General features: G+C 41.7%; 1 protein-coding gene across 2 annotated transcripts in view; it reads right to left on the bottom strand.

Annotated features, from left to right (window-relative positions):
• Positions 1–25,784, bottom strand: part of LOC147711655 (uncharacterized) — a 1,672,131-nt gene that overhangs the window by 861,329 nt on the left and 785,018 nt on the right. For both annotated transcript variants that reach the window (XM_086922319.1, XM_086922320.1), the window contains one exon: positions 9,102–9,249. In XM_086922319.1, coding sequence (XP_086778445.1) covers positions 9,102–9,249 — 148 coding nt within the window. The remainder of the gene's footprint in view (positions 1–9,101; positions 9,250–25,784) is intronic.

Genomic DNA, 25,784 nt, shown 5'->3' with positions numbered 1-25,784 from the left:
TTTTTTAAAGCAAAGAAAGAAGCAGAAAAATATGGAAATTGAGAAACATGATGGAAAGTGTTTTATTTCAAATAGTTAAACTCAATGAATAGGAAGAAAGTTATTTCAGATGCATGGCCTCCTCATACTCGACTCTGTCTGAGTCCTTAATAGTATAAGGAGCTCCACTTCTCTCGCTTGGCACCCAGTATTCAAGTTTATATGCTATCTTCTATATAAGCCAGACACCACCCGTGTCAAAAAGGGAGTTTACATCTTTTACCTATTCTGTTTTTATCCGTGTCCACCTTCTACGATAACAGAAGCCTCCAATAGGCTCAGAGACATTACAAAAACATAAAAGGGAACAGTGCAGTTTCTGCATCAGCTCTTCAGATGGGTGTTGTTGGAAATTGCCCTTTCTGCTGTGTCACCCCTACATTTTTTGCCTTCCTCCTTCTCTTTCTGCTGAATAATTTTGTGGGGGCTTTAGGACTCTGGGCGCTTTACCACTGCTAACCAGTGCTAAAGCGCATGTTCTCTGTGTAAAACATGGTGACATTGTCGTAACCACAATTGGCATATTTCATTTACATATAAGTCCCTAGTAAAGTACACTGCCTGTGCCCAGGGCCTGTAAATTAAATCCTACTGGTGGGCCTGCAGCACTGATTGTGCCACCCACTTAAGTAGCCTTTTAAATATGTCTTGGGCCTGTCACTGTGGAGCCTGTATGTGCAGGCTTAAACTGCCATGTCGACTAGGCAAATTAAGCCTCTTGCTAAGCTCCAACCTTCCTTTTTAATACATCTCTGCCACCCCTAATGTAGGCCCTGTACAGTCCAAAAGGCAGGGTACTGTGTATTTAAAAAGCAGGGCATGCACTTGTAGGTTTTACATGTGCTAGTAGTGAAAAACTCTTAAATTCGTTTTTCAGTACTGCAAGGTCTATCTCTCCAATTGGAGAACAATAGGATTACCATATTACATTGTATACGTTTAATTTCCAATCAGGAAGATAGGGGTCCTCCAGGTTTGGTGTCTCTTGAATCACAATGTAAAATCAAACCTTATAGTGAAGTCAGATTTTAAATTGTAATTCTGAAAATGCCACTTTTGCAGTGTTGCATTTTCTTACTTTAGCCATTTGGTGCCTTCTGTCAGACTCTGAATGCACTTCTGGGGTAAGTGACAGCTGAGTTAGGCAGCCAAACCAAAAGGAAGCTTAGCTGCGATTGATGGGCCATCCACATCCTGATGCGGTATCCTAGGCAGAATGGGAAGGAGGAGCTGACATTTACACCTGAATAGGCTGTGCCCTGTCCCCACACAAAGGGCTGCAGATCCCCCTGTAGTGAGTCTGGAGCCAGGGCAGGAAGGGCAGGGAATATGTCCACTTCAAAGCCATCTCTTTGAAGTCTCCCCACTTAGCAGCCACAACTGGTTAAAAATACTGTGCCTCCGACACCACCAGTTCAGTACACTTCTGGACCTGTGGATACTCTACCAGGAAGAAGGAGCCCTGTGCTGCTACAAGGACTACCACTCTGCTGGACTCCTGCTTTACTCTGCTGACCTGCAGCACTCTTGCCTGGGAGCTAGAAGGACAGAACCTGCAGGACCTGCATGTCTCCAACCCAGAACCAATGTGACTCAAGGGCTTGCTGGCTTGTCTCCTGTGTGAAGTCTCGGAAACATAATAGTCTTCCAATTCATCCTGGTACAGCATCTGGACATTTGCTGCCTGTGAGTCTTGCCTTGCCAAGTGGTGCCAATCCAGCCCCGGGCCCTTGGATGTGGCTATAAAGTGCTTTTCCAGGAGAAATCCACGGAACGCCAATGCGCTGCTCAAAACCAGTGCATCTGAATTGACAGCTTTGTATCGCTGCTACCACGAGCATCAAGACCATCGCATCATTGACTGTGCAGTGCATCGCCTCCATTTCCGACTCATCTTCGACTTTGTGCGGCTTGGAGATGACGCATTGCCTTCATCCTGCGGTTTGATGATGATGCATCACCTCTTTGCTTCTTGCATCTCGGTTCCATTGAAGACGCAACTAAGGTACTTTGCAGCGGGCCAAGGTCGTTCTCTGTATCTGACCTGCACTCCATCACGATATCCCTGAACATTTGGATTTGACCAGGTCTAATGCGACTAGATATCACAGGTTAGTGCTTTATGCTTTTAAGCACTACATCTCAGTGTATTCTTTAATAATTCGTAACTCCGTTCATTAAATGAAGCTCTGTTGTTCTAACCAGGCAAGGTATTTTTGTGTGGTGTTTCAACTGTTTTACTATTTGAAGTGCTGCACAAATACTTTACACCTTGACTCTTAAGTTAAGCATGACTGATCTGTGCCAAGCTACCAGGGGTTGCGGTACAAAAGGGGGTGGTGATGGACGGAGCATCTGAATCAATCAAACACTCACACCCAGTCAAAAGATCTGGGTTTAATCCATCACCGTTCTTTAACCCACTCTGCCACCCCAGTTCAGACATGGCTATATGCAAATCAGTCTGACCCTGTGCCTCATGGGAACAGTCCAGCTGGTTGAGCGCAAGTTAATTTAGGGTGTGTTTGTGACTTGACCTGACTAGGATTGTAGTTCCAGCTTAGACAATATGCATACTTTTGCCAACCAGAAACCCAATTTCTAACTGGTGTCATATCCCCTTCTTCCTTATGTCATTAAAACTTTGACAGGCCTTACCTGAATGACCTGTAGGGCATTTGGACCTTAGAAGATACTTGGGGCCCCAGTCACATAGTTCCTAAATGTGACTGTGACTCAAAGTTGATGCTGATGAATACCAAACAAACAAAGCAAGGTACCTGCTGTAAGTTGGTGACATTATTTATGGGGCTGTATTGTGGGTCCTCCCTTCATCATAGCTTCTTTTACAATGTGGTATGGTACGTGAGCCCACATAAGACTAGTTTGTTTTAGCTGGATCCCATATCAAATGCTTGTTTTTCAGTAAAATCAAACCAGGCATCTGGACAGTCTTTCAGGATCTCTGTAGGCTAATGTCAGAACCCCTTTCAGAGGGCAATTGGGCACACAGAGGTTACTGGGCCCAACTGTGGGGGCTGAGCTCTTTTACTCCTGATGTCCCAGGACACGACCTACTATGGATTTTGAGCAGCTGGGCCAAGTACCCTATTCTGCACTTGACTCTCAGTGGCAGTATGCTGATGGAGCATTAGGTATTCCCTATCTTAGATCAGAGACAGAGTGAGCTCAGACCTATATCTGCATATCATTTAAAGCCCTTCCAACCCCACTGCTGTTGCTACCAAACTGCTCTTCACACATTCATTGTAACTTGTGACTAACTGCTGCTGCCAGTGCCAAAGAAGACACAGCCCGCAGCCTTTGCAGAAACTCCAGCATGCCATAGTTTGATTTGCAATGTAGGTGTATCTTGCAAACCATGACTGCATGTATTTCATACTGTGATTGCAAGTCAGAAACATCTTGCCTTCGAAATATGACCTAGTGGAGTGCATGGGAGCATAGATGGGCACCTGCCAAGCTGTGCCCTGCATAAATTTGCCGTCAATTTGTTCTTGCACAATATCACTTCAATGCCAAAAGACTATATTTAGTTGGAAGCTTTTCATGGAGCTTTTGTCTAGAAGACCAGGGTGATCGAATTCTGAGAACCCTTTTGGTTCCACACACATAAACCCGGGGTCTATTCACAAAGGTAAATGTAATTATTTCTAAATCTATTACTGCACCCAGGTGTAACTCTATCTTTTGTTTTTGCTGGTCACCAGGCTGGGGTGGGCCAGGGCTTGGGGGCTTGGCACGTGTATTTTTTCACCAGTTCTTAGTGCATGTTTATACTTAAGTGTAGACTTGCATGTCTTCACCACTGGAGTAACCACTTTCAAAAGGATTTATGAGTGTAAACGTAGCCAAAAACGTATATTTAAAAAAAGTTTTTTGTGAGGATTTAAATCTGTACCCCCTATGGAGTGACAGAGATCGAGGGGCTGGCACATTTCTAGGCCCCAGGGACTCATTTGCAAGGTCCACTTTTCTTAAAATTTGGGAGGGTAAGGCATTGCCCCCGTCCCGAGCCTTATTGAGGCTTTAGGCCCCATTCTCCTTGGCTGATTGTTTTTTTGGGAAGTGGAGCATGCAGCCCTCCTCTCATAGCCTCACCGAGGCCCATCCCCTTAGCTGTGATCTAAATTTAAAGAAGGTGCATACCCCCCTTCTCGAGCCATACATCGTTTAAACATAGTTGAGGACCAATAAGTGCAGTGTCCCAAGGTCTCCAATCCCAGGAACACTACTAGTGCTGGGAATATACACTTGACTCACTGCCCGCACTATCCCAAGCAAGGAACATCATTTTGCTCCTGACTGGGTGAATAAGAGGAAGGGGTCCCAGTTACATAGAGACAATAATACAAAATTGAAAATAAATCAACTAAACATTTATTTAGTCCACATTGTTTTAATCACAATGGGAATGTATACAAAATATACCAGTTATCCGAACAATAAGTTAGTGGTTTCACAGTGCCCCAATTTGGGAAAACAAGGGGGGGTTATCTCTCAGTGATGTGTGGCCTTGTCTACCTGTGTCGTGTTGGCTTATCCTCCGCGGCTCTTGATTTGATTTCATGTACTTGTTCCTCAATGCTTTATCTGGTGGTGTGACTATTTAGCGCAACCTTAGCCATTGTACAATGATTAATTGATGTGATCCCAGAATTTGGGGATCCTTGTTAACGTATACCCCTACCGACCCCATCGTGGGTCGATGTGCCTCTTTTGTCTGATATACTTAGGGATACCCCTTCCCGTGCCTTAATTATATATTTATATATTGAATAGGTTATGTGTCCCACCTTCCCGTCCTGATGAAGACCCCGCAGCAAGAATAGTACTCCTACCTGCATATATGAGGGTCGAAACGTCGACAACTATCCGCCTTTGAAAACCAACTCCACGCCCTATTGTTTTCAGTTATTGAATTTTGTGGAGTATGTTTATTTGCAATGGTTGTTTGAACCTGATGGTCTTGGTCTCTGTACACAATGTGTAACATGGACAAATGAGGTATATATGTTGATTAGACTGTTTTGTAAAAATCTCTCTTCTTTTTTCACTATATCCTCACACGATCACCCACTGTCCCCCCCCCCCTTGTTTTCCCAAATTGGGGCACTGTGAAACCACTAACTTGTTGTTCGGATAACTGGTATATTTTGTATACATTCCCATTGTGATTAAAACAATGTGGACTAAATAAGTGTTTAGTTGATTTATTTTCAATTTTGTATTATTGTCTCTATGTAACTGGGACCCCTTCCTCTTACCACTTAGATAGCCCAGGTCCCAGTGACGTTAGCTGGGTACAACCCCCCTGTTAATACCCTCACTGGGTGAGAGCAAAGAAAAAAGCTGCTCCTGCCTTGGTGGGAACAAAGGAACAGAGCCAGCTCCCACTCGCACCAACTATAGTGCAGGCAGGGGAGCCGACTAGGGCAGTGACAGCATTGCCCCTCGCCCCTCTCCGAGGTCCTCACTGGGCACCCACTTTCACAAAATAGCCACCTTTCACTGGTACCGCAATGGATGCTGGCCAGGGAACCATGAAATGTAGGACTGATGCTTCGAAATAAAAAGGGCTGTGAACGCTGAAACATTTCTACAACGTTTGCCCTGGTGAAGTCCCCTGTGAGAGACGGGATTGCGAAATATATCTGTATTTTAAAGTGATGAATGGACTGAATGCAAATATTTCTATGACCATCACCTTGAGTTTATAATGTACTGGATTTAAAAAATACAGGATACCGTAATTACTGACTAGCTGGATGTGTTCCACCTTGTTTGTTGAGTTAACTGTGAATTATTTTCTGTAATTCGCAGGGCTGAATTAATTTGCAGGATATTTAGCTTTCCTAAACAAATCAAAATGTTAAACACAGCATTTAATCTTTTTTCATTGCTAGTAAATAAACTTTCACAAAGAGAGTGCTCCTCTTACAGCATTAATCTGTTAGGTTTTGTCAGTTATTTCCTGTCAGCGCACTAGCCCCCACATGCATCAAGCATTTTTGAAGTCGCAAACGGTGCGATTCCTAAAAATCGGCCGTTTGCGATTCCAAAAATGCTTTTTTGGATGCATCAAGCAATTTTAGAAATCGCAACATTTTTGCGATTTCTAAAATTGTGATTGCTTTTAAGAAATCGCAAATTTGCGATTTCTTAAAAGCAATGCATGATTACTTTTTAAATTGTGAATTCGCAATTAGAGGGATAAATTTACCGAGTGGTTGAACCACTCGGTAAATTTGCAAAAAGTGTAAAAAACGCAGAAAATGCATTTTTAAAACATTCATGTTACGGACACACATGTCCATAGGACATGTGTGTGTGCAACATGATGCGAAAAATACATTTCAGGGGTGCATGGGGGGGTCCTTTGGACCCCCCCCTGCACTCATGAAATGCATTAACAAATTGCGATTTTCAAAGTGAAAATCGCAATTTGCTAATGCCTTCCCATTGCTTCCTATGGGCCTTTTGGACCATAGGAACCAATGGGAATAACGATTTCGCAAATTGTATTTCGGTAATTTATGCGATTCAGGAAAAATCGCGATTTTTACCGAATCGCATAAATTTACCGAAAATAATCATGCATCCCGTTTTGCGAATTCTAAATTGCAATTCGCTATTTTTCGTAATTTAGAATTCGCAAACTCCCGGGATGATGCATGTGGCCGAATGTGTTGCATATGTTATTCTTTCCTATTTTTACCATTCGTATCTCAACTACATTAACATAGAAAACATTTTTGCAAACAATAAAGCACATGACTCAAATTGCTGTCTACTGTTTGTTTTATCTGAATTAAATCATTCATATATATTCACATATATAATCAATGCTGTCAACACATGGTCACTGACAGACTGTGGCGGTTATACAGGACAGATGCCGGTTTGCCGTCTACTAGCATTGAATTTCCCGTGCTCAGACGATCCAAGACAGTCATTGCCTGGGCCAACACTGATTCTACCTCCAGGCCTCATTCCAGGATTCACTCTGGTTTTCTTTGGGCTGTCATTATCCTTCCCCCATTCTGTCCTGATGATTACCCGCTTTTGACTACCCAATGGAGCACAGTTTGGGTTGAAACATCGACGACCACGTAAGGCCCAGATTGATCAAGGCTCTGCGCCCTAAAAAGAATAATCATTAGCCAGCAGAGTCCTTGTATTTCCATAATTATCTGGCCTATCACCCACATGTACATATTTGTATCACTCTGTATATATTGCACACCACTGAGCACTGAGCACACATGTCACTTCATCACCCCTTACTTGCAATATTTCACCATGTGTTGACAGCTGTGATTATATATGTGAATATATATGAATGATTTAATTCAGATAAAACATAAACAGTAGACAGCAATTTGAGTCATGTGCTTTATTGTTTGTGATAATATTTTCTATGTTTAGGTAGTTGAGATACAAATGGTAAAAATACGAAAGAATAACATATGCGACACCTAGTGCGCAGACAGGACATAACTGAGAAAACCCGACAGAACCACTTTTTATTTATTACAATATACCCAGGTTCTGAGGGACACAGGGTCAACCCCATTTTTGTCAAAACTCTTACAGCATTAATCAGCACACCTGATCAGCTAACCCAATGAATCTTCCCCAGTGTGTGAAAGTAAACATTATTAACGCAGAATCTTTTCAGCCAAACTTTCAATGCCTCACATTGCCTATTAAGTTCTTTCTTTGTGTCGTATTAAAACTACTCTACACGGTCAATATACTTTAAAAGAAAAGCACATTTTAGAACGCATATTTTAATTTTCCTTACAATGCACTTTGCATTTAAAATCTGCTTAAAAACAATACTCGTTAAATAAACACATTTGAATAATCACACAAAAATAGTACCTCGCATCCACGCTCTGCACTCACCACCATTTTAACAATAATACTCCAGCTTTGAATGTCCCACGACATGGTTGAGTTACATGGTGATATCATGGAACCAGAGAGCTTTTATACACATATCACAATTCACTTACAGATGTAAGAGAATGGGAAAGCATAATACAACTCATCATATGCACATATGTTGGTAGAACTCATACTGAGACATCTGTGAGATAACTCATACCCTGTTGATTACAATCAGGGACGCCAAAAGCAAGCAGCAATTTGAGACTAAAATGGTCTGCTACTTAAAAAAGACCAATTCTTTGCACGCTGCTAAATGTATGAATATGGCATAGCACACAGTGTCTGGTCACAAATGATCCATGGCAAGGTTCCTTCTTGGAATCCTTGTGACCAGCTGCGATTACAGCGATGGCAGCTTGCAAGTCTCAGCAGACATCCATCTCTCCACTTACATTTGCAAAGGACCAGCATGATAATTCCTGTCTATTGGAATAATCGTGATTGAAATGACAAAAAGCATAACTTTACAAAAAGACATTTGGAAGAGCACGTACCAGTCCCTGTGACCATTGCCTGTTCCCCTGATGCCCTTAGCAATCAGTCGCACCACAAAAGCTGTCCCTGAACGATGCATCCTTTGTGTAAATGGCTAGTCACTGATACGAGCAGTCAGTAATATTACAATGCTGTCAGCTCTCTGGAGTGGTTGGAAACAGCTGAAACATTTCTCTACCAACGACAAGGATTGTGAAACGTATCTTTGTTACTGCCTTTTCCTTGCGATTTTCAATCAATCGCCACTCGCCAGGTTGATGTGAGCCACATAGATATTTGCGACTCATTGTCCATTTTGCTCATTGCCATCTGTGTTTTTCATCCTTGTAAATTGGAAAACTTTGCACAGCACAGGCTTGGAAGGGGTAAAACCATTTAGCAAGCATCTAGTGGGTCTTCTTAGGAAGATAAAGGAGATAGGAAGAAGGGGACTGAATGATAAAACGTTCTGTTGTCCAAAACCACCAAGAAAATATTCATCCAGAATTTTAAACACTAACCTGTGCCAAGGGGAACTGTGGATGATTTTCAATACGTTATTTAAAAACTGCACAATGTTACATAACATCAGAAAAATGTAAATATCTTACCCAGTGAAAGCTTGTATGATTCCAGTTCTTTTAGTAATGTTTCCATGGACATACGCTTTCCCTCATCTGCATTCAGATTGATGGATATTACTTTCCATAGTTCGGGTGGGATTGAAGATGGGTTACTTGCATTGTGACCTTTTAAAATCTTGGAGAAACATAATAAATGATATGTTTAGATTAGTTATGGCAATAGGTGGGTCACACAAATTTCTATGCAAAATGTTATCATACTTTTTCTGATTAAATGGAGTAATCTCCTGGCTTGTATTTTTACACAGTGAAACAGCGGTCCAAAATAATTGCTTAGGACCCAATTCAGAAATAAAGTCATGGGCCATGGCTAAGCACCCAACGAGTATGGCGGCGCCCAGTGAGGCTCCCTGAACCGGTACGGTGACTTCGCACTCAAAAGGTTACCCTGTGCGAAGCTGCCCGGAGGAATGCTCCTCTAAACAGACACTCATCTCCATATGGCTCTGCACGCCACTTCCTGAAACAGCAAAGCAGCTTTTTCCGAAGGTAAACACCCGAATGCGGGGCCTTTTTACAGCGGCCGCCATTTTGTTTTGTTTCTTTCCCGTTTTTTGCCACATTTGATCTGCTGTGCCTCATAAGCAGCAGAAATTACATAAATTGCTGAGCACTTCAACTTGCAATGCCTACAACTGCTGCTCCAATGTTTATATTCGAATTTTGAGGTGGTGCAACAGCCAGTGTTACCTTACCAATCTATACATTGTGTGGCAGCAGGATGTGACCGCCATTTTGAGGAGTGTTTTAAGTTTCACATAACTTGATGAACAAAAAGTCTTTGACACAGAATTTAAGTACTTTCAGGATACTTTTTCATGCATATTGTTTTGCTAAGAAATCTTTCCTGTGTTCTATATAGTTTTCAAGGAAAATGAATAAAATGCAATATATTTGCTTATGTCACTGAGGACAATACAATGTGCCTGACTTTAAAACGTACTTAATCAGCGCACGGAGCATGATATAATATCACAATTCCTTTGGCTGCATTATTTACCCTGTGCTGTTGGTCCTCATTGACTGAATATTTGTTTTTATTGCTTGAACTTCTCACTGTACTCACCTCATAACTTGATGGGTAGGACAAAGGACTCTCTTTATACCGCAACTAAACCAAAACACTCTTTCATTAAAAACTCAAAGCTATTTTCGTAACCCTCCAAATTGGAAGATTCTGGTATATTGGTCTCAGAAGATTACAGTGCAACAATGGATCCCATGTCAGCAGCCTCAGATAAGTCTAATGTAAAGCATTTAAAAAAGACCCCCTTCGCCACCCAAACCATCATCTCCAGTTTCGATGGAGTTATTGTTACAAGAGATAAGGGCCCTCAGACCCTTTGTTGAGGAAACGAATTCCAAATTACAGGTCCTATCGGATAAGTGGTCTCAACTTGATACAAGACTTACAACAGCGGAACATACTATGTCCTCTTTCACCGACACCACCAAGACCGTCACGTTCATGCAGTCACAAGTATCTTCACTTCAAAAGCAGATTGAAGATCTTGAAAACCACAACAGAAGGAACAACATACATATATACGGCCTGGTGGAAGGGGCGGAAGGTACGGATCCCATCGTGTTCTTCAAATACTTTCTCCCCAAGATCCTGCAACTATCAGATGACACTGTGTTAAATATCCAATGCGCCCACAGGCGAGGTCGAGTTTCCACTAATGGCGCTTCTTCACAGCGGCCAAGAGGAGGTCATCCTTTACTTTCTTGAATACGCAGATTTATTAAGAGTACTGTCAGCCGCTAAAGATATCCAACGGATATCCTGGTCTGGATTGAAACTGTTCTTCGCACAGGACTACTCCAAGGCTACAGCAGCCAGGCGTAAAGCTTTCCTCCACATGAGACCTGATTTACGCTCTATGGGAGCTAGAGATGGTCTTTATCACCCTTGTCTATTTAAAGTTACTTATAATAATAGAACAACTTCATATGAGGACCCATTACGTCTTCAAAGCTTCATTAACTCACACAAGACATATCTTATGGATTCTTCAAGGCCCTCCTCCTCACCTATCACATGATTTCCTTGATCTTCATCTTCATATTTGTCTTCTCATTATTTCTATAAGTACAGGAAAGTGCTAATATTTTACAAATTTGTTTCTAACTTACTTTTAATAGTTTTAAAATTGAGTACTGGTTATACTGTTTTCAATTCAAGTTAATTGTTCTTATCCTCTTTGTTCATCGTTCATTATTTAGAATAGTGTTAAAAATGTCATTTGTCTGCTCTATGTGGTTCCACCCACCCCCACATCCCTGTTCCATTTATGTAGGTATGTTATTTGTTTTGTCTTTTGTTTCTTGCTTTGTTCAATTTTTCCTTGTCTCTTTCTCTTTAGGTGTCTCTATTAGTATTGTTTTTTTATTTCATAATTATTATTAGGGTTGTAACTATCTATGTTCTTGTATTTCTGTCTCTGTATCACTCAACTATTATACTCCTTTTTCTGTGTTTTACCATTGCTATTTTTTGCTCTCAGCAAAACCCACCAGGTTTACGCTTCTTTCTTTCTCTTGTGTCTGAGTTAACTATTTTTCTTACGCCTTTCTCTTTATAGATTTACAATGATGATTTCATTGGATCAAATGTATCTGTCATATTTTTTATACCTTTCTTCTTTTCTGGAATTTTATGTCTTTAAAATGAATTTCATGGCACGTTAGGGGATTGAATTCTCCTATTAAACGGCAACAACTTTTAACTCATCTAGCTAAATTAGATTCGTATATAGTTTTCTACAAGAAACACATCTCACTGAGTTCGAATCTTTAAAATTAAAAAGAAGTTGGGTAGGAGAAGTTTTCTTTTCTCAAGGGGACAGCAAACGCAATGGAGTCATGATACTCTGTCGAGAATCACTCCCAATTAAACTCATTTCACAAGACTTGGATGCTGATGGTAGATGGTTAAATGTCAAATTGTCTCTTAAAATTGTTCCTGTTTCTCTTTTAATGTTTATGTACCCACTGGTGTTGATACTATTTTTTGGCATACCCTAGCTAAGCAAATTACTCATTGCATTGAAGATAATTTTATATTGGCTGGCGGTTGTAATCAGATTTATGACCCGTTTGTGGCCAGATGTTCTAAAGTTTCTTTTGTCCCTAATAAGCCTCATAAATCTTTTGTTCACACAATTACTCAGCATAAACGTCTATACGCATGGCGTTTGTGCAATCTGATTACTAGAGAATATACTTTTTATTTGCCAGCCCATCAAACTCAGTCACAAATAGACTATATTTTTGAATCACATAATATCTCGCAAACTCTCACACATGCAGAATTTGGCCCTATTCTCCTGTCAGATCATGCCTGTCTCAATTGGACTTGACATACTACCTAAAATGAATGCACCTAGAAGGTGGCGTTTCAATAATTCTCTCCTCCTAGATCCAGTTTTTACAGCCTTTTTTATCACTTTTTTCAATGAATACTTTGCTATAAATCACAGTGAATCCTTGTCATTTTCAATTCTTTGGGATGCTTTTAAAGCTTCAGCATGGGATTTCATTATTGGATGTGCGGCTAAAAAACAAAAAAAAGCTCACAAAATTAAAAATGATCTTCTTTTTGACATCAAGAGATTGGCGCATACGTACTATACATTACACTCAAAAGAATGCTTAACAACTCTTATAAATGCCAAACTGCAATTCAACAAAAAATCCACGGGCAATGCCTCATTATATCTTTTAAAGTCTAGTGCAAAATTCTATGGAGGCAAAAACAAAGGAGGGAAAATACTGGCTAATTATTTAAAAATTTGTCATAACAAATTGAATATCGAATCTATATATGACGAACATTATGTTCTTAAATTTAAAGATGCTGAGATATTGAATGAGTTTTCTCTTTTTTATGAATCCTTATACACATCTGAAACACATCCTATGGACCAATCACTATCACACTTTTTCTCTAATATCCAAGAAACCCAAAGTTATCCCGTTGACCTATCCTCTTTGACAGCAGACCTAACACAACAAGAACTTCTCAAAGCTCTCCTACATTTTAAAAAAGACAAAGCACCTGGCCCAGATGGTTTTACTGTCGAATTTTATCTTCACTTCTCTAAACTCCTAATGCCCAAATTATATACCTAGTAAACTCCTTTTGTTCACCAAATAGGTCCTCTGGCTCTTTTTCAGAAGCGCATATATGTCTTATACCTAAGGAAGGAAAAGTCTCCCAACACTGTAAAAATTATAGACCTACCTCCCTAGTCAACATTGATTACAAACTTTTTTCTAAAGCAATAGCCATACGATTAGACTCCTATCTACAAAACTTATTGGGTAAAGAGCAATCTGGTTTTGTTAAATGATAGGTCTTAACAGATAACACATGACCTTTCTTTCATGTTTTATCTCAGTCATCCCACCTAAAACATCCCTTGGCAGCCATAGCACTAGACCCGGAAAAGGCGTTTGATGAGTTGAGTTGAATGGAATTATATTTTACACCCTCAAATGGTTCAGCTTTGGTCCTAAATTTATATCTCTGATATCCCTTCTATATTCCAACCCTCGAGCTGCAGTGTGTGCCAATGGCTTAATTTCTCCTTTCTTTGATTTAGGTAGGGGGTACGACAGGGATGCCCCCTCTCACCGTTTCATTTTAATTTAGCTCTAGAACCCTTTCTCTGCAAATTACAGCAAAATCCAAATTTATATTGTTTCCAAACATCTAACTCCCACATTAAACTTGCAGCTTATGCTGATGATATCTTGCTTTTTATGTCAAAACCTTTTGATTCAATTCTTGCTTTTTAGCGGAAGTAAAGTCTTATTTCATAATTTCTGGCTATAAATTGAATAATGACAAATGTGAGATTTTGCCCTTAACTAAAAACACTTTTCAATCAGATTTTAGCGCATCTAATTTCACGTGGAGTCCTAGGCATATAAAGTATTTAGGACTACATTTCACATCTTCATTATCGGACAGTTACATTGCGCATGAATAAGTGTATTAAAAAAATCTCAGAATTAACTACTAAATGGCATCCTCTTTACCTATCCTGGTGGAGATGCTTAGATACTATAAAGATGATGCTGACACCCATAGTCTTATATAATATTTCTAACATTGTAGTTACTATACCCGACAACTTATTTAAGAAAATTAACTCTATCCTATCCTCTTTCCTGTGGAGTAATATGAAGTCCCGAATGTCTTTATTAAAATTAACTAGACCTAAATCAGAAGGTGTGGATAACTTTCCAGACTTCCTGGCATATCAGAAAGCTTTCCTTCTGTGTCAAGCCTCCCTTTAGCTACTTGACTCCACGGATGAATGCCCTCTTTGGACTTCACTTGAAGGTCTATTTTTATTTCCCTTCTCCTTCTGCGAATATCTTTCCTTTTCACAACAACCTCAGTCCCTCTCCACCCCATAATTAAGACTACCTCCAAGATCCTGGAGTCAACTACTAATTCCACTTACATTACCTCAAACTCCTTTCTTAGTTCACCAATCTGGCATAACAAAAACCTGCTCATTCATAACAAGCCCTTCTATTGGAAGTCATGGAGATAAAGGGGACTAACATAGGTTCATCAATTATTCTCAGGTCCTGATTTTTTATCATTCATCTCACTGAGTAAATCATTTAATCTCCCAGCCTCATTCATTCATAAATATAACATACTCAGGGAAGCAGTGATGGATATATATACCCAACTCTCTACAATAGCGCCACCCCAGCATACCAGACACTTCCTCACGTCTCCACACTCTGCTACAATCCCAGCCTAAAGCTTCCACTATATATAATTATCTACAAAACACGAGCCTCGACAGACCGAAGTCCAAAGTAGAAAAATTGTGGGAATGAGACGTCATGACCTCTTGGCCATCATTGCTCTGGGCCAACATATGGATCAAAATACGTAAATCTTCCAGAGCAGCTAAAACAACACAAACACTGTTCTTTGTATACAACTGGTTTTTATTTACACCAGCCACTTTAAGTAAAATCTTTTCAACTGTACCATACATCTGCTGGACATGCTCATCTCCAAATGCTGACTTATTCCACATGTTATTTTACTGTCCATGTGTATATACATTCCGGCAGCCAGTTTGGTCCAAAATTAACCGAATTTATTGTACTAAGTTTACTTTTTCCTTCATTCATGTTTTTCTAGGAAGTTTGTCACATATTTGGGAAAATTCTATGTTTAATATCAAAATCATTGATTTGTTAATTGCGGTTGCTTTTCAGCAAATTACCACAAATTGGAAAGACTTTACAAAGATCTCTTATAAGGCTTGGTGGTATGCTGTGTGTCATACCATTGATTAGATACCTATTTGTTTATCCTACTCACTTGGCAACAAAACGCTTACATTTATGGATACCTTTTACAATGTACAAGCGCCAAACAACACACTTTGCCACAACAATTCCAGCAGGAGGTCCTTAAACCACCCTGATACTCCTAAACATTCCTAAAGCTATTTTTACTCTAATGTTGCTCATATTCCACTTCTAGTGTTTTACTTTTTCTTTATCTATTGACACCTCTATTGTTTCAATAAAAAATTTCTGAACGGAAAAGAAATAAAGTCATAAATCTACACCCACAGGTCTACGTCCTCGCGTGGATGTTACAGATTTGTAGAATTCCCTTGGAGAGGAGTTTCTGAATCGATATAAGCGCATGTGATGGTGAGCATTCACAAAATCTCATGGTTAAATATGGATTGGAACACCCTTTCTCCACCCCATGCTTGGGATTTCACTCATGTATAACATTACTTGATCCTCGCGTGGATGTTACAGATTTGTAGAATTCCCTTGGAGAGGAGTTTCTGAATCGTTATAAGCACATGTGTTGGTGGGCATTCACAAAATCTCATAGTTAAATACGGATTGGAACACCCTTTCTCCACCCCATGCTTGGGATTTCACTCCTGTATAACATTACTTGATCATCAGATAATGGTTCGCAGGAAAAAAATACGATTTACTGCTGCAAGATTCCCTTTTGTGACGCCCATGTGATCATATATCTAGTCTGTAAATCACATTCCCTATTACAGGTGACTTTAACTATAATGCCCTGTGCTTTTATTTTTGTATCTATATAGAATCTGACTTACTACTAAATGGTAATTGTTGTTTGGGGAATTAACTCTTTCGGTTTCGTTTTTGTTATTTGTTGTTTGTTCGATCACCACAATAGGTAAAATAGATAATGTACCAGTAAAAGATGTCATAATGTATCTTAAATATACCATCATAGTTTATAACTGTAAATGTTGACTCACTAAGGCTTACGTTACAGGTCCAGAAGCCAAGAAGGTTACTCTCCCCAACTAGCTGATTCCATCCCGGATCAGCAGCTAGACAAGCTCAGCGTCCTGCCCCATTCACTTGGCCATGAGCCTAGATCAGAACTCCAACAGGTCTTTACATCATAGAGGGTTCCAACTTTCTCTAGAGTAACCTAATTCCCCCACCCCCTCCAGTTGAAAGTTCACTGAACACAATGAGATGGGTGAATCACTCCCCCTAAGGTTGCTCTGCTGGAATGTGGCTGGTCTTTGCCTTAAACTAAGGCACCTGCACTGGCTCAATTATGTGAACTATTTTCACATATGCCTTTTTCAAGACCCTCAACCAGCTATCCGCCCAGGCTATATACATTTTGCCACTGCAGCCAAGCCCTCCTCCTGGTCATTGAACCTGCACAGCAGACTCACGCTGCTGTAACCCGGGTGGATCTTCACCCGCGGTTTGGGAACTCTACTTTCTTTACCCCGGACTTTACAACATTGACGGCTGCAATTATTTCTCTCAACTATTTCCTGAGCAGTCGGTCACCATTAGGTCATGGCCTAGAGGGCACTGAAGCGATTATTCGCTCGCACACCTCGAGGATAAGAATTTCCTGCAACACTACCAACCTATTAAGGCTGTAGTGTGTCATCTACCTCAACTTTAACTCTGCATTACCCAACACTGCCAGCCCTTCCCCCCACTCACACTTTGGTACCCAGCCGGGTCCTTTTGTGAGTATCTCCTTTTTTCCTCCTTTCACTCATGTGTGCAACAACACTTTTCACCTGCGCATTCCAACCATCAGATGTCCCTACATCCCTAGGTCCTGATGAAACTCTACATCTCCTTGAGGGTCGAAACGTCATTGACACAAAAAGAAAGAGAACCATTACCCAGCACATATCAATGTATATAGCTGCTGTTCACTCTGTATATATTTGATAATGGTCGACTTGTTTAAAACTATGGAAACCTTGTAAAACTGTCACTACTTTCACTATTGTTTTGGGTTCCTGTTTTCACTTGGGACACTACGCGCACATGTTTTTCAATTTGCTTTCTCATTGTATATATCCCTTTTTGAAATATATAAACGTTACTGTGTTATACTGAATCATTGGTGTATGTGGTTTCTTCCCCCTCTGACATCACTTAAGCCCTCCATTGCGATTGCGCATCCTATTACCAATATTGACAGTATTATTCCACAGGAACCACTGTCGTTTTGAATCTAATACTTACCCTGGTTTCTTAGTGAGTCGTGTTCCCCTTTTCTGTCTCTCGTCCTCTGGCAGAGCATCTAGAGATCTATTGAGCTGGACAAAGATCTTTGCAAAATGTAACTATAAACAATTATTACTTACTTGTAAGAATATATTGGGCATTTCTGAGAGGGGATTGGACAAGACACCCTACACATAAATAATTTGTAAAACCTTCCCTTAGTGAGACAGAAGAATTCTCCTGTACTTGTAACTTTGGATCATTATTTAGACAACAGTGGCATTAAGTTTCCTATTCTCATAGGGAGTGATTTCGACATTAGGCTTGAGACACCAGAATGTATGAGACTAATAACTGATGATGAAGAAGAACAGAGGGGTATTCCTACAATTGACTCCACCCTCTGTGTTCCTCACACGGTCACAGCCGTTCAATGATCTTCTTTGATTTTGTCTCACAGCCTGCATGTCTGTAATGGTAGGGCCTTGTCAGACCGACATAGATCAGCTACATTCACGAGAGATTTGTATCATTGTCTGATTGATGACTTTTTATTGAATACATCTATCTGGCATAAAATGATCAATTTCATAGTCGATGCTCGTTTTTACAACAATCCCTACCTGTTGAATTTGACATAAACTTATCCCATAGCAGTAGGATCATTGAAATCCTCTAGGTTTGTTAACCCTGACATTCAGGTAGGGAACAACCATAAGTACATTAAGTGGACCAGAACTGTTAAATACATGAACTCAGTAGCTTTATTATACCATAGTATTTGTAACTTTTTTGATCCTTACATTAATTGTACAGTTGACCAGATTCCTTTTGTTGAATTTAAATCGAGCAATTTTTTGCTGAATTGAAAGGTTCTTTTCTGGAAATTAATCTATACAAAGGCCACCCGAAATATTGGCTCCTCTCCTTGGTTCACCCAGGAAACTCATATGGCCAAATCTAAAATATTTATAGCTGTCAAGCAAGGCAGTCCAAAATGTGTTAAATTTGCTAGAGCCAACTACAAGAAGACCCTGCACACTTGCAAAGCTAATTGGGAAGAAGATAAATGATCAGTCTTACTTGAGGCATCTGAGCTCAGGATACAGAATTATTTTGGCATATTATTGACCACAGGATCACTAAGGGTTTCACCACTACCATACACCACAATAAACTGTCCAATTGGGTGCACCATTTTGCACAACTGTACTATGGTAGAATAACAGCTAGTTACTGCACCCCAAGGTATTGTCCACTAAGTTGTAGGGGGTGATCTTTCACATCCCCTGCATACTGAATTTTTCTTCATGACCGAAACCCTGTTTGCCAAAGAAAATGTAAAAACAGGTAAGGCCCCAGGGCCTGACAAAATTCCGGGAGTTGCAGGTGCCCGCGTTCTGTCCACCTGGCCAGAGATTGAAATAATACCAGTTTATATGAAACGGGACAAAGGTCTTCCCTCTTGCTATAGGCCCATAAGCCTTCTAGAGAACATTCAAAAGGTTTCTACTTGCCAGATCCTCAATAAATTGTAGGATTGGATGCTGCAAAACAACATTTTGTCACCCTTTCACGCAAGTTTTAGAGCAAGAATAGGGACAGTTGATCAGGTCTTTCACTTGACACTAGTCTTATCAAAGTACGCTAATCTAACCAATGATCATCTATATATTGCCCTTATGGACCTAATAGCTGCATTTGATCTGGTTCCTATGGGGAACACTTTGGTCTATGGGAGCTCCATTTTTCCTTCTCAACATCAATGTGAGGCTCCATGAGGAGAATTATGCCCGGATCAGATGGGGCAGTAATGGTGGACTGTCAGAACCCATTCTGGTTAGGAGGGGGGATGAGCAAATGTGTGTTCTGGTCCCTATGCTTTTTTTAATTATATATAAATGATGTAATTGATCATCTCAATGGTTGTCCCAACGATTCTTCCAAGTTAAATGGACTAATTGTCCCGGTGCTTTTGCTCGCTGATGATACCATCTTGATCTACTTAACCCTTAAAGGCTTAGAAAACTTACTGGCCTTCTTTCAATCATATTGTTGTTGCAAGGGGCAAGAAATAGACATCTCAGTCAAATATAACGATCTTCTACCCACAGAAAAGTAATACATCGAAAATTAGACTGGGAGATAAAGGGCTAGATAGAGTTGCTAGTTCCGACTATCTGGAAAATAAGCTTGATGATAGACTTTATTGGCTAGAGCATCTAGAGAAAAGCAAAGCCAATCTACCCCACATTGCAGCTGCTATTCTGAAATTCTTTAAGGCGGCACAATTCAGGGCCATTACACCTGACCTGGTTTATTAACATCTCATCAAACGTATTGAATTCTGTTCCGTCCTCCGACCTCTTTTACTTTGGACCAAGCTATAGGATGTGGAGGAACTGTAAGTATACAGGGAAGCTCTAAAGGAGATTCTGCCAGTGGCCAATAGCAGCAACCTTCCATGGCTCCACCATATTTGCCAATGGTTCTGGAAATTGGCCCAGGCCCTAGACGATCTATGGGCCAACCCTTGTACAACAATTACCCAGAGTTCCAAAGGGTTTGTTAAAGCAGCATTTTGGGGAAAAAAACAATCTTGCTTGGCACAGACACATTTCTCTGGGCTCCTTCTCCAATAGGTTCATTCTTAATAAGCTATTTTCTAGGTATGAAGCATATCTAGCATCCATTCAACCACTATTGGCTGGGTACCTGTTCATGAAGTTGCGTTTTGGAGTCCTTAAAATCAATATTCATACCGCTAAGTAGGATACTGGCTCTGACAATGTGGCTTTATGCGAGCTGTGCACCAATAATATTGTTGAAAGCTTTGAAAATGTCCTATTTTTCTCACCCATTCATGTAAATCCTAGACACAAACGGATTAGAACTGTTTCTTACCCTGTACTTTCCAACCAGCATTTTTAACTGATACTTCGCCTCTTATTGCCTTTGACCTCAGCAGATTTGTTCACATTGTGTATTTTATTATAAAAATGAAAGGCAAAGAGTTTTAATCTGATTTATCACATGCTGGGGTCTTTGGATAGATGTTTTACTGATAATAGTTATATTCTTTTCTGACACGCACATATTGGCTTATATTCCGAATGCGCTTTCTGATAACCTTTACTGCATGTTATTAATGTTGTTTGTGTAGTATACAGTTGCTGCATTATTACTGATTAATCGTCTCATAATTATGTATGAGCAGGAGGAGGGCATTCTCCATGTCATGAGGTCCATAAGCTCTACTAGAAGATTGCTAGCATATTTGGATGGCATAGCAGAACGTTTTCTATGCTTTTGTCACTGGTCTGTGCTTGATGCAAAATCTTTGTTGGAGCTTCTCTTTCCCCCGCCCTCCCTATGCTATGTCGAACATTATGACATTGAATTGTGTGATATGCATGTTTTTTTTATGTACAGCTTTTTGAAGTTTTGATCTAAATAAAGTACTTTGTGAACTGTAGAAGTACACCGAGATGCATGGTTGTGCTGCCAATGTTACAACAGAGCGATATTAAAAGGGTTAATATTTTGCATTTTTTCTCAGGATACCTTAAGACAAGAAAGAGAGGGATGCACAGGATGAAGTACAACATATTTCCTATTTCTAAAGAACATGGCTCCGTCCAATATGTTTACGTATTAGGCATTAAGGATTAGCAATACATCATCAGAGGTCCAAGGCAGCATAGAAGAAAATACGCTGTCCAAAAAGCAAAATATCTGTGGCTGCTCTTCGTTCAATGAGAATGTGACTACAATAAATATACGAAAACTTACAGGAGGACATTGGTGTTAATAAGTTGTTCATAGTCTTATTGTTTCTTTAATTTATTTATTTGAAAAGTGTTATGTAGCGTGAACTAGACCCCTGCGGGTATCAAAGCGCTTTACATCATGAGGAGAACAATGATCAATAAAATGTTTAAACGTGGTAAAGGTACATGCAGTGTAGCAGAAATCAACTAATAAACGGAGGAGAGTGTTGAGGATCTAAACCAGGAATCTGTTCATTAGTAAGTGTTTGACTTTTTTCTTATACTGCATCCCCGAATCTTCTGGAAAAGGACATTTCTAGGTTGGTTGGCCATTATGTTTTTCTGTGATAGAAAAATATGTGATTTAAGTAAAATTGACCTAAACATTGGAAAACATCTGCACTTGACATTGTTTAAGGAACTTACTAGGCATCATCTTGATGAATTCTAAATTGGTCAATGGGTGCATCCATTTCTTCAAATTGAGGACTTAGAGGCATAGACTGTGATCCCGAATCCCTTTCTTTAATCAAGAAAAAATATAATTGAATTAACAATGCAGTTCTTATTCTATATATAATTGTGAGGAAAGTGGTTTATTATATAGTGTGGCTGTGTAGCCTCACCCTGTAACAAAGTCACAAATCTGTATTAGGTCCTGTCTGGTTCGTTTGTAAAATCTTAGCTCAGTAAATTATCTGGGGCTCTGAGAAGTCTGGCTTTATCACATCAAACAATCAAGTAATCAAGCATTTGGAAAACGCACTGTTCACCCGTGAGGATCTCACGGCGCTGGGGTGAGGGGAGTGGGCGCTGCTACTATTTGAACCACCAGGTCTTGAGGAGTCTCCTGACGGTCAGTAGGTCCTGGGTCTGCCGTAGGTCGATAGGGGAGGGTGTTCCAGGTCTTGGCGGCCAGGTGGGAGAATGATCTGCCGCCGGCGGACGTTCTTCGGATGCGTGGAACAGTGGCGAGGGCAAGGTCAGCGGAGTGGAGCTGGCGGTTCGGGGTGTATATGGTGAGTTGTGTGTTGAGGTATGCTGGTCTGATGTTGTGGATTGCCTTGTGAGCAAGGGTGAGGAGCTTGAAGGTGATCCTCTTGTTGACAGGAAGCCAGTGCAGCTCACTCAGGTGTTCTGTGATGTGGCTGTGGTGAGAGATGTTGAGGATGAGGCATGCAGAGGCGTTCTGTAAGCGTTGGAGTCGCTTCTGGAGTTTGGCAGTGGTTCCTGTGTAGAGGGTGTTGCCATAGTCCAGTCTGCTGCTGACGAGTGCCTGTGTAACTGTCCTTCTGGTTTCGATGGGGATCCATCTGTAAATCTTGCGGAGCATGCAGAGGGTGTTGAAGCAGGAGGATGAGACGGCATTGATGTCCTGGGTCATTGATAGCGATGAGTCTAGGATGAATCCCAGGTTGGGTGCGTGGTTGGAGGGTGTCGGTGGGGCTCCCAGAGTGGCCGGCCACCAGGAGTCATCCCAGGACGAGGGGGTGTGTGTCCGAAGATGAGGACCTCCGTCTTGTCCAAGTTCACCTTCAGGCGGCTGTTCTTCATCTATTCGGCGATGGCCTTGGCGGTGGTGGGGTTCTTGGTGATGGAGAGGATCCGCTGGAAGTCGTCGGCGTATGAGATTATGTTGAGGTCGGGTGATCGGATGATGTTGGCGAGCGGTGCCATGTAGATGGTGAAGAGTGTCGGGCTGAGTGATGATCCTTGGGGTACCCTACAGATGATCTTGGTGACTTCCGAACAAAAGGAAGGGAGTCGGACACTCTGTGTTCTACCGGTGAGGAAGAAAGTGGTCCAGTCCAGGGGTTTGTCAAGGATCCCTGCGCTGTGGAGGCGTGTGCATAGGGTGTGGTGGCAGATGGTGTCAAAGGCGGCTGACAGGTCAAGGAGGATGAGTGCTGCGGTGTCGCCCTTATCTAGCAGGATCCTGATGTCGTTGGTGTTAGGAGTAAAAATCTAGGTAGAGGTCAGAGACCCACATTGACAGACGTACAGCGGTATCTTCCTCCCTTTCTGCCAGAAAACTGAATTGTGAGATGGTCCCTGGAGCCCTTAAGAGCCCGCCTCCACAGTAATGCCTTGCCTGGCTTACTGCTTCCTGGTCGTGACCACGCCCCTCCACTAATTTTCCAGTTCCTGTTTGCCTGTGAAAATCTTCGCTCTTGTTTTGGTCGGCGGCTCGGTATTCTGCAGAACGCTTTACCCTCAACGTCTTTGGTGAATCAACTCCTGGAGTGAGGTGTGCGTTCTGTTTTCCCCCTTCATTCTGTGATGAGCGGCGAGTAGTTTGTTGCTCAATTGTGCTTAGGGAGCTCCACATTCCCCTTTTTGCAGTTTCCTCTTTCCAACACTCAGCCGCATCATCTATTCTGCCCCTCAAGTGCTCGTGTGTTCCGCTCCTCCCCACCCAGAGCCGGACACCGAGACTCGCCCTCCACAAATGCTCGTGTGTTCCGCTCCTCCTCCCCTACGAGCCGGACAACGAGTCTCCTCCACAAGTGCTTGTGTGTTCCTCTCCTCCCCACCCGGAGCCGGACACAGAGGCTTGCCCTCAAAGTTCTCGTGTGTTCCGCCCTTCCCAGAGTCGGTCAACGAGTCTCCTAAAGCGAGTGCCCATATGTTCTGTTCCTCTCCCTGAGCCGGACAACGTGCCTTGCCATTTGTTGTAAGTTTACTCGCTCTCTCACTCGTGTGTTCCGCCCAGTGCCCAGAGCCGGACAACGAGACAAGCCTTTATTTCTTTTTGTTTATTTCCTCTCGTGTGTTCCACTCTTTTAATTTAGAGCAGAACCAAGTGAGGGATTACTTTCATTTTGCCATCACTTCATTAGGTAGTGCTAGTCAGCTTTGGGGTTGCCTTGGTTTCGCTGTGTTTCTCTTACTTCTTCCTGCCACTTGTTACCCTTTATTGGAAGAAGATATACCGAGGAATTTCAACACAGTTTTTGGGTGAGTGCAAGATCTACTGTTGTATGTCAATGTGTATAGTGGTCTCTTATTTAGTGCATCTATTGCATATTTGTCACTCTTCTTTATATCCTTACAGCTTCCTACACCTTCAAGCTGCTGTGACCAAATACCTGACTACATCATCTGGAGAAGAGTGGTGGTCACTCTTTTGGTTTATTCCCCACAATTTTAGTGAACAACCACTAGTGAGCACGTACTCTGGTTCTCCTGGTGCTGTTTGTGGAAAGTGAGCGGAAATTACATCTTCGCTCCTGTGGAAATCGTTGGATTACTGACAGTTGTTGGCAGCGATGAGGGTGATTTCAGTGCTGTGGTTGCTGCGGAATCCTGATTTGGACGGCCCCAGGGCATTGTACTCTATGAGGAAGCGTGTCAGTTGCTTGTTGACAGTTTTCTCGATGACTTTCACCGGGAACGGGAGCAAGGATATGGCCCTGAAGTTCTTGAGGTCCTTATTGTCCACCTTGGGTTTCTTGAGTAAGGCAATGATATCGGCCTGCTTCCAGCTCTCTGGGAAGGTAGCGGTCTCAAAGGTGGTGTTGATGGTCTTCCGGAGGTGGGGTGCAATGGTGGTGCTTACTTTGTTGAAGACGTAGTGTGGCAGGGGTCAAACAGTGAGCCCGAGTGGATGGTGCTCATGGTTTTGATGGTTTTGTCGTTGTTGATGTGAGTCCAGGAGAGCAGAGGTCTTGCGAAGGCGGGATGTCGTTGGAGTTGGAGTGGAGGTTGGAGGGTTCCTTCACGATGTTGAAGATCTCTTTTCTGTTATGTGCCTTGTTGTCGATGCATTCCTTGAAGGAGGTCCGTTTGGCGAGTCGGATGAGTTGATGGTGCCTTCGGATGGTGTTCTTGTGTGCTGTGTTGTTAACTGGTGTCTGTTCGCGGTGCCACTTCTTCTTGAATCTTCTGCAGGTCCGTTTAGATGCCTGGAGGTCAGCAGTGAACGAGGAAGCTTTCTGTTGGTGCGTCTGTTGGATTGTTTCTTCATCGGGCGAGAGTGTTGGCGCAGTCGTCGATCCATTGCCTAATGTTGCGGGCGGCAGCATCGGTGGAGTCGATTGGTGGGTTTCGGACAAGGGTGGCTATTAGCTGGTGTTAGGTGACCTTGGTCCAGTTGCGGTGAGGGGGTCTGTTGATGGTGGTGATGTATGGTGGGTTTCTCGAAGGTGAAGTGGACGCAGCGGTAATTGGTCCAGTGGAGTTCGGTGATGTGGCTGAAGGTGACGTTGTTGCTGGCAGAAAAGATGGGGTCAAGGGTGTGTCCGGCAAAGTGGGTGGGGGTCGAGACGAGCTGTTTGAGTCCAATGTTGGCAAGGTTGTGGAGCAGGATGGTGGAGTTGCTGTTGTTGGCGTTCTC

Source organism: Lissotriton vulgaris, chromosome 5 (assembly GCF_964263255.1).
Source record: "Lissotriton vulgaris chromosome 5, aLisVul1.2, whole genome shotgun sequence".
Classification (NCBI taxonomy): domain Eukaryota; kingdom Metazoa; phylum Chordata; class Amphibia; order Caudata; family Salamandridae; genus Lissotriton; species Lissotriton vulgaris.
The sequence above is the reverse complement of the archived record's forward strand: the minus strand, read 5'-3'. Positions and strand labels throughout refer to the sequence as shown.